The following is a 10,240-nucleotide window of genomic DNA, read 5'->3' as shown; positions in this document are numbered from 1 at the left end:
CTATTCCATTGACATGTAAAACAGGGCTAAGCTGGACTGAAATCACCATAACACATTATACAGTATTTTCTTCCTACAAACAAAATGGTTCGACATATTGTTTTTTTATTTAATTCTGTTAATTTGCGTGGAAAATCACCATTCAACACAACACCTTATTAAATTACTTTGAAAAGGATTATTTTAAAAATGCAATTTCATTGAAAAGTACACACAAGTATTGTTAGAAATCAACTAGTCAAGGGGCAGTGGATGAATGTAGTAAAGCAAAATGTGTTTATTATTTATTCCTGAATGCTATCAGGTTATTTCCTGCATGCATGGATGGAAATAGCGAGTGAACATGAACCTCGACCACCGGAGGTCTCTATACCCCACCTTTTATAGTGATATTTACCACCCAAGCATGCAAATAAGTGGATCTAGACTCACAGCATGGAGAGGGTTCTAAAACAGGGCTGGACTTGGTCGGGAACCAAGGGGAAGCACCATGTTGGCACAGAGCGGCGACATGGCACTGTGGAGTAGCGTAGCCATAGCAGCACTGACCAAAAAGTTGCCTTCCAGTCTCCTACTCCGGCCTATGGCGGTGGGCTCTGTAATCACCTCTCTCCACAGCCGTAAGCAGCTTATAGCTTTATCCCAAATTCTGCTACCGCCTAAAACATGCATGCAGACGAGGCTGGGCTCCCCATAACAGCCATTGCATAAACCCAGCCAAGGCATTATTCACCACAACAACCTAGCAAATGCTTCCAAATCAGTTCTGATTCAAAGTCAAGTGGCATAAGCATGTTGTACACTTGGAGGCAGACTAATCTTATTCACAGTGTGAGTGCCCCCTTTAGCATACAGACATCCCGAGGGGACGGTTCAAGGAAGAGGGCAGAGCTGCTGCTACACTGGTGAAGAATATCTCTTCTTCAGTCAGGCAACGGGGAGAGTCTTGTCAAACTGTGTCGGTTGAAAATGCAATAATATTTTTTTTTCCATGTACTTCAACTGTCTAAACTACAGATGACCCAAATCTGTGCGTGTTCGGGACAAACAATGCCAATATGAGAAGAAAAGAATGGGTTTCTCCTGGTTACATCATACCATGGTTGGAGGGTGTTGGAGCAGAGAACATCAGTCAGCTATCAGCTGTTTGACCAGCGGCTCGGTTAACAGAGACTTTCAGGGGGGATGAAGTAAAGACCATTCTCTGTCCTGCGCACACTATAGAGGGGATACATTACACTGATGCAGTTACAAAGTCATTCACTGCTTGGAAATGCCTATGAGGTAAGATCGGTGGGGGACAATGGCTTCAATCACTCTGGGTGGTTGTCAACAATATCACCTATTGTGTGGAGAGAGGTATAGACGTTTCAGGATATCAGCAGCATTAGTATCAAACAATTTCACATGGTTTAAGACTCCAGGTGTGATTTGCACCACTTTTTTCGGAGCTCAGGAAACATCGAACCCTCCCAAACTAAGATGGCCCCCTGAGGTGGAGGTATTAAATGAGCAGGGCCTCCGATCACACTTGAAGAAGTGGAACAGTAGGGTCCGGCTGGGGCAAGGGCCGTGTGGCAAATCGTTGTTCCCTGTAAACATCAAGATAAGGGGGACAACTCAGAGCCGCTCTGTGTGGGCCTCGGTGCAGTTTGGCCAGGCCTTTCACTCAAGTAAAGTGCAGTAATGAATGAATACTGGCGAGGGCGCAACCCAGGCTGAAGGTGGCACTTCCTGAGCTTCCATGAAGTGCCCAGGAGCCCGGGGCGGCCTCCTACCGCCGGCACCTCGCTGCCAATACTAATACATTCTAAATCCATTCTCTTCGCTCACACCGCCAGGCTCCTGCAATCTCCACTGCTTCCCTTTCATGCAATTAAATAGTGGAAGTGCCAAGCGAGGGGGAAAGCCCTATCAGCCGTGCTGCACATACACACACGCGCGGCTCCATCTCCACATTCAATTTACACACTTCGATATCATCATCCTCTCTGCAGTACTTCCTCCACTTTGCTCTTCACAGCAGCCAGACTTGAAATACAGACATTAAACAACACTGCTTCTGTAAACACAATTAGAATCTCACCTCAGCGATGACAGAAAATTTTAGATACCTGTGTCAACAGCAGCTGAGGGACAGCGAGGACTGAGAAGGTCCACTGTGAGGATGTGACACAGGGACGGCAAAGAGCCTGAGCATATGCGGGTACGCTTATACATTTGAGTGTGAGTGTGTGTGTGCATATGAGTGAAGCTCCGGTTGTCGACTGTGCTGATGAGCTGAAGCCCTGTCCTGCAGTCTCTGAGGGGATTAACCCACTCAATGACACTAAATTACAGGGATCAACATCAGCTCAACACATCCACCACTGTCTGTGCTGCTCTAACTGGATCAAATGTGGATGAACGGCAGTAATACGACTGCACACGTAACTAAAACTGAACAGTGAATACATTAACGTTTTTATTTGGGTGTACTAATACAACTGAAGTCATTTCACTAGTATTGTTATCGACGGCATGTTCCTTTTTTTTCTCAAAACTGTCACACTGTAGTATTTTTCTTTAAATAAAGGTTTCAATCAGCGACCCTGCGAAATCAACCATCTCCACACAGCAAACAAAAGATAACACAGAGACATTCAACGGCTGATACAGAGGAGCTAAGCGCCTCTCAATCAATCATAATTCTCCACCGTGTACTCCATTGTTACAAAGTACATTCACAGAATAACAAATAAGACCTTTGTGCAGTGGCGCTTGAAATGGTAACCTTTAACTCCGAGGACAGCTGTCAAACAGCCGCCCTGTTCAGCAGCGCAGCACACATCACCTAACACACGTGTAAACACGTGTCAACCCTCTGTCACAATAGGCACACAGGGTCGTAACACACACGCTCACACACAAAAAAAAATGAAGCCAAAATTTTTTTTTCCAACTTCATAAATATGTGGCAAGAAGGAATAAAATGGCTGCAGAGGAGGATTCAATTTCTTTTAAAGGTCAGTTTGCATGTAGGTGGAGGATAAAAAAATTGTCCCTTCAAATTTGTGATAATTTTCACCTGTTTCCTTTTTCCTTTTTATGTAAAAGAGCTAAATGAGAACATTTCCCTCCAATGAAAAAACAAATGTATAAAAATATAAAAATCAAATAATATCCAGGATGAACTCATTGATCTGAGTTGCCTAATATTTGTTAATTAAAAAATAAAAAATAAAAAAGTTTCAGACAAATCTCCACAGGAACATTGTCTCTTTTCGGCAAATCTCTAAGGCTCCTCTAGCATTGATGTTGCCATGAAGATTACCAAAGGAATAGTTAACTTCACCTGGATATGTCTGCTAGTGTATGAAAAAAAACACATTTTATCTTATCTCCTCACTTGTTAAATGAGGAAAGGGTTAAAAAAAAAACTGTTTCGGAAACAGTTGTCCATAAATCTAGTCACACACAAACACACACAGTGTTATTTACTAGCCCAGAGGTCAGGCTGTAATGAGTGGACTGGTCATATAATGGCAACTGATAGACACACAACAGCAATCAGATGGCACTGCCTTTTTAAGCCTCTCCTTTTTGCTCTTCAGTTGAACAGATTATTACATTATTGAAAAGTGTTTGTGCTCCACCTGTGTGACAGTTACCCAGTCACACCTTGATAAGCCGTCAGTACATCAAATATGTAACACAACAGCTGCACAAAAAAACAAAAGCCAAAGATTAGGACCTGTGCTGTTGGCTCCCGATGCAGCATTTGCAGTAGGAAAGCTCTGTTGCTACACCCACTTTTAAATGTGAGTGTAAACCACAAACTGGTGAACACCCTCAAATCATATTTGGACTTGTTACCACCTTATTATGACTCATTAAACAGACTCGGATCTCTCTGCAAATTCCCACCTGAGCCGATTGTGTTGTACATGCATTTCACTATGAAAAGATTAGGCTGAGTAATTATCTTCTGACAGGTGAACAATGCCCCGGAAAAAAATTAAACTTATCAAAGTGGGCCACTTGACAGTTCAGTTTGGATTTCAATGACAGATTGGAGTCACATTAATTCACCTGATTAACTGGCTTGTAATTAAAACCACAGGAAAAAAAATATCCATGAGCAACAGAAAACAACGGTACAGTATATTCTGTGACGATCATTTCACTTTCACTCTTAGAGTCTCTTGAGTAAAGTCAAACACATTCAGCATGTGTTTGCTCACTTTTCAAATCAAGTCCATCAGCTCGCTCCATCGATCCAGTTGCCACAGCCTGCAAAGCTAATGAGATAATCGAGGATTTCTGACACAGAGCCCAAGACAAACACGCGTGTTTACACAACACCCGTGTTCAAACACGACACTGTCCAACAACTACTGCAAAAAGCAGTCATTCAATATGACTGTTTTGTCCATGCTCATAATAGTGTATGCTCATTTTAGTCGTGCAGAACACATTACGACTGGATAGTGAGTCATTTTGCAGAGTTTGTGACTGCCATTTCATCAGTCCACACTTAAAACAAAGGACAATATAATTAACCTCAATGAAATCATTAATTAAAGGTTCATATTGAAAATGCAATTAATTAACACAGAAACAAAATGTGAAAATGTGCCTGTTAATACAATATTCATTCAGTAGAAAATAATTATATTAGATTTTGATTATAACGTGATCGTCACTATCAGAGTATTTAGTATTAAGTAGAAAAATACTAATTTAGTATTTATGTTTTTCTTGATCATTCATACTAGTTTGACAAATACCTCAAACATATTTCCCATATGTGGTAGTATTTTTACTAAGAACAGAGTAAAAACAAGTTATTATGTACAGGTAAAATACACAGATAAAAAACACCTCCAATAAAAATCTAGGACTTTTTTAAAGTACTGTTTTTATTTTTATTTTTTGTCATCATAATTTTTTGCCTTATTATATATCACAGAAATTCAAGGATATGACAGTCTTTTGAGATTAAAAACCGGAATGTAAAGATGATCGAAATGTGACTTAACAGTAGTAGCCTGCGCTCTAGTGGTAAGATGTTGCTATAGCAACAGCTCATAATCAACCCTAAGTTCCTGTGTAACCCCATTCCACACTAGCCATGGACTTTAGTTGTAAAATGATTATGTGAAGGAGAGATTGACACCACAGTGAGTGACTTACCTATAGGATTGATGTCGAAAAACTGCATTGGCGTCCGTACGATGGCGTTGAACATGCTGTTGTGCAGCCTTTGTGATGATGTCACCAGGATGTTAAAGAAGAGCATAGCACGGAGGAAGCTGAACACAACTGAAGCACCAGTGAGACCTGAACAGGACGGATGAGTTAGATACACAATGGCAACTTTAACACAGGGATTTAACGTGTGTGTGTGTTTTATTTGTTGTCTAGACACAGTGTTACTGGTTTTAAATTCAGATCTTTTGCCGTGGTTACTTATCCTTAAAGAGTGAAAAGCATTAAAGTCACAGGAAAATAATCAGGGCAGTGAATAAGAAGAGCTCTGCTATCTCCCTGTACAGCTGAGACCTGTGCACACACACTGGGCCTTGAAGGCCTTGGGCCACAGCCAAAGCACCCACAGCCTATTCCTTGAATGGCTGTGAATTGAGAGCTTCACAGTAAATTAAAAAAAAAAAAAAAAAAAACAGGAAGCTATGTGTGCATCGTGGGCTTCACCTGCGTAAACACCCAGGTACAAGTCAAGGTCTGAGTGCTGAGGCAAGGTGCCATTGAGGTGCTCTGTCACAGTGATGTTCGTCTGTTCAGAGGCCCTGCAAGTCAGCCACAAAAGATACAAATAAATAAAAAAATAAATTGCAATGACAAAAACACACACACACACACACACACACACACACACACACACACACACAAAGGACTGAGAGCTGCAACACAGAGGTGGGAGACGAAACACATTCCACTTGGCCTAAAACACAAGGTCAGTTTCAACAAGCAACAAATAATGCTGGGGAGAAAAACAGTTTGTTGTAGTCATCTTTTATGAAATTATCAACTACTCACCACTTGTACAAATATGTCAAGATGGCTTTTAAAAAATGTTTGCCCCCCCATCCCCCCAAAGTTTGTAAAAGAAATGTGAAATCTTACCAGCGAGCCAACCACCAGTCCTGTAGGACAAATGTTACCTGAAAAAAATAGAAAACATCAGTATTTTATTAGTATTAGCTGCACATATTTTCTTCAACCTTTTATTATTAGGCACCATGCAGATGAACTTTGCTGGAAGATTCACTCACTTGTCCGAGGGCATTCAGAACCACGAGAACCAAGAGTACCAGCACGTTTGCACCTGCCAAAAAATATTTGGTATAGACACGCACCCCGATGTTTCCCTCCGCACGTCCTTCCTCCTCGGGTTGCTCCTCTGCCTGCAAATTGATACGTTGACATTTTAGCAAGGCATTAAAATCGGGCTATAGTCGAGTATGTGCTGCTCTCTAGTGGTTGACAGGAGGAACAACAGGCCTCGTGTGTCCAAAAAAAGAAAGGGGACCGTCGAAAAGACAGCACTTACAACTACAAGTGGTTCCACCCCTTCAATCAAAGAGTATTTCGAGGAGGACAGGGAGGACATGGACGACAAGCAGTTATCTGGAGGTGCGTGGGACAAGTCAGAGACAGACCCTGGGACTGGAGATGTGCCTTGTCTTTCTTCATTTTGGTCATCCTCCTTGAGCAAAGAAGTAAAGTCAACTCCAGAGCACTGCAGCTCACTGAATGTGCCCTGTGCCACCATCTGACCCTGGAGAGAGGGGGGAAAAAAGTTGATCATAGTTTATGTGTTTTTTAAAAGTTACCACGATTAAAGACTGTAGTAGGAGGCGAAAAAGAAGCAGGAAAGAGTAGGAGAAGAGTAACAGGAGGATAGCACAACAGAATTATGTCAACAAAAAAGTTCACTGGTGTGACTGCGTATGACCAACTGCTATTATCAACTGTTGTCCATTAAATGTTATATGCATGCATAGATTGTGTTGTGCACTAAAATGTGAGCAAATATATTTGTTTTCTGATAACTTCATTATAACACATCATAACTGCTTAAATCTGTGTAACTTTTATTATTTTAGATTTGATAGCATTTGTAATAAATGTCATATTCTTTATACATTTTATCGATTTAGAAATGTATTAGTTTTTTTGGAAATAAACTGTATTTATTTACTTGTTTGCTTTTTTGTCATCTTTGAATATTTTATATACTTTGGGTTATTTTAGATGAAAGTTCAAAAGAAAAGTGTGAAGAAACATTGAAAATATCACAATTTTGCAATAAATACACTGCGTTTCCCAATCAAATGAGTAATCAGTTAAAATAATCAGGATTAACCTAATGAACAAAAGAATCCTATAATTATTTTTGGATAATGAAAACAAGATATGCTCACAAACATATCAGATGTACAGAATCAACTGTCTTAGAATATCAGGACCATCACAACAATAACATAACCTCTCTCTCAGATGAGAGAACAATAATTAACACACATGAACACAAACCTCTTTTAAAACCACTATATGATCTGCAGCCTTCAGATACTGCAGCTGGTGAGTCACCAAGATGCGAAGCTTGTTCTTCAAAAGGCCACAAATGCACCTAAGTTTAAAACACAAAAACCCACAAAAATGTGATTTCCTCAGAAAATTGTTTTAGATTTTTATCGCACTGTTTTATTGGACCATTAGGGAAAATGACTAAATACTTACTCTTCAAAGAGGTGGCGACCCACCTCTGCATCCACAGCACTGAGGGGATCATCCAGCAGGTAGATGTCTCCATCCTGATACAGTGATCTGAAAAAAAATCACAAATAGCATTATGTGATCCACCACTATCTTATCATGTACCACTAGAGGGCGCCCAATTTCCAATAGTGATGTCGCAAACCTGGCCAAGCTGATCCTGGCCTTCTGTCCTCCACTCAGGTTCATCCCTCTGTCCCCCACAATCACTGAGTCACCGCCTGGTAACTGCTCCAGATCCTGAAACACAAGAAATTTTAATATATATATTTTTTCACATTTAAACCTGACTACAGATTATGTACTGTGTTTGTTATGTACATATCAGACTTAAACATACTGTAAGGTGTAATTTGCCATAAGGGAAAGAAAAATGCAGATATTTACACAGATTTGCATTTTTTGGAGTTACCTCGTGCCTTTCCTTTATCTTGTCTGTGTTTAATTTCAGACATCGGGTTACGTATGCTTAGTTTGACCCATTTCTACTGTATTTAGCACCATTGTTTACATTATACACAGGCATAAAACAGACAAGTTCTAGATATAACACGCTATAACACAAAAGGCAGCAATGCCCTTTGCAGGATCATAAGTTTTAATTTCAAATATTTCTATGGCCTTTTGACACAAACCCTCACTTTTTTAATGTGCTTGAAATGTGAAGCTTCCCAGAAATGTGTTTCTTACCTTCTTCAGGGCACAGACAGTCAAAATCTTATCATACTTCTGCGGATCAAATTCTTTCCCAAAAAGGATGTTGCTTCGAATGGTACCAGGTAAAATCCAGGGCTGCTGGGAGGTGTAGGTCAGCTCTCCGTTTATTTTGATTTTGCCACATTCATGACTCAGTTCTCCCAGGATAGCACTCAGGAGAGAAGACTGACAGGCAAAAGCACAAAAAAAAACCTGAGTTAGGGATAACCTGACCTTTTTGCTTCAACATCATTTTCACTTTCTCTTTGGTGTTTTTGTTGTTCAAATTTAGCAGAGAAAGAGACTGAAATTTCCACAAGAGAAAACTGTTTCAAATTATGTAAGGTGGAGGGAAACAAGCACTCAGTAATGACACACACCCATGAAAATACTACATAAACACCTGACAGAAATACTAATTTAGAACCAGGCTAAAGTCCTAACCCCACTGACAGGACACACCTTTCCAGCACCAACTGGTCCAATGACTGCCACGAGCTGTTCAGGCCTCACTGAGAAAGACAGGTTGTGTAGAGTTGGAGTATCCAGACTCTGTGAGACAAACATAAATTACAAATTCACTGACTCAAAGTTCAAAATCAGGTGTTCAATCATCCGTGTAGTATAAACATTTTGTAGTTTTAAAACAAATTCTCACCTTATCCCAGTAGCACCTCAGATCTTTAATCTCAATGATGCAAGCCTTCGTATCTATCACAGGAAGTTCAAGGCACTGAGGAGCAACTTCATCCAATTGAAGAAACTCCTTCAGGAGCAGAGTAGATTCAGAGCTTTAGGTATTTTTTTAAATAAAGTCAAGCTTTTAGTATATATATATCTATACATATATATATATATATATACACACACTTATATATGTATCCATACATATATACATATACACTCACTGGCCACTTTATTAGGTACACCTGTCCAACTGCTCGTTAACACTTAATTTCTGATCAGCCAATCACATGGTGGCAACTCAGTGCATTTAGGCATGTAGACATGGTCAAGACAATCTCCTGCAGTTCAAACCGAGCATCAGTATGGGGAAGAAAGGTGATTTGAGTGACTTTGAACGTGGCATGGTTGTTGGTGCCAGAAGGGCTGGTCTGAGTATTTCAGAAACTGCTGATCTACTGGGATTTTCACGCACAACCATCTCTAGGGTTTACAGAGAATGGTCCGAAAAAGAAAAAATATCCAGTGAGCGGCAGTTCTGTGGGCGGAAATGCCTTGTTGATGCCAGAGGTCAGAGGAGAATGGCCAGACTGGTTCGAGCTGATAGAAAGGCAACAGTGACTCAAATAACCACCCGTTACAACCAAGGTAGGCAGAAGAGCATCTCTGAACGCACAGTACGTCCAACTTTGAGGCAGATGGGCTACAGCAGCAGAAGACCACACCGGGTGCCACTCCTTTCAGCTAAGAACAGGAAACTGAGGCTACAATTTGCACAAGCTCATCGAAATTGGACAATAGAAGATTGGAAAAACGTTGCCTGGTCTGATCAGTCTCGATTTCTGCTGCGACATTCGGATGGTAGGGTCAGAATTTGGCGTCGACAACATGAAAGCATGGATCCATCCTGCCTTGTATCAACGGTTCAGGCGGGTGGTGGTGGTGTAATGGTGTGGGGAATATTTTCTTGGCACTCTTTAGGCCCCTTGGTACCAATTGAGCATCGTTGCAACGCCACAGCCTACCTGAGTATTGTTGCTGACCATGTCCATCCCTTTATGACCACAATGTACCCAAC

The 10,240-nt window shown here is 40.8% G+C and overlaps 1 protein-coding gene across 8 annotated transcripts in view; it reads right to left on the bottom strand.

Annotated features, from left to right (window-relative positions):
- LOC103391835 (multidrug resistance-associated protein 4) overlaps positions 1-10,240 on the bottom strand; it is a 49,527-nt gene that overhangs the window by 31,173 nt on the left and 8,114 nt on the right. For all 8 annotated transcript variants that reach the window (XR_522826.3, XM_008328270.3, XM_017039814.2 and 5 more), the window contains 11 exons: positions 9,137-9,244; positions 8,941-9,030; positions 8,473-8,664; positions 7,928-8,022; positions 7,747-7,833; positions 7,540-7,636; positions 6,554-6,781; positions 6,276-6,407; positions 6,127-6,164; positions 5,695-5,789; positions 5,176-5,322 (listed from right to left, as the gene is read on the bottom strand). Coding sequence is in view for 7 of the 8 variants with exons in the window: in XM_008328270.3 (XP_008326492.1) it covers positions 5,176-5,322; positions 5,695-5,789; positions 6,127-6,164; positions 6,276-6,407; positions 6,554-6,781; positions 7,540-7,636; positions 7,747-7,833; positions 7,928-8,022; positions 8,473-8,664; positions 8,941-9,030; positions 9,137-9,244 (1,309 nt within the window). In the remaining variant the exon portion in view is untranslated. The remainder of the gene's footprint in view (positions 1-5,175; positions 5,323-5,694; positions 5,790-6,126; positions 6,165-6,275; positions 6,408-6,553; positions 6,782-7,539; positions 7,637-7,746; positions 7,834-7,927; positions 8,023-8,472; positions 8,665-8,940; positions 9,031-9,136; positions 9,245-10,240) is intronic.

Source organism: Cynoglossus semilaevis, chromosome 16 (genome assembly GCF_000523025.1).
Source record: "Cynoglossus semilaevis isolate Cse_v1.0 chromosome 16, Cse_v1.0, whole genome shotgun sequence".
In the NCBI taxonomy this organism is placed as follows: Eukaryota; Metazoa; Chordata; class Actinopteri; order Pleuronectiformes; family Cynoglossidae; genus Cynoglossus; species Cynoglossus semilaevis.
This window is presented reverse-complemented; position numbering and strand designations above follow the sequence as displayed.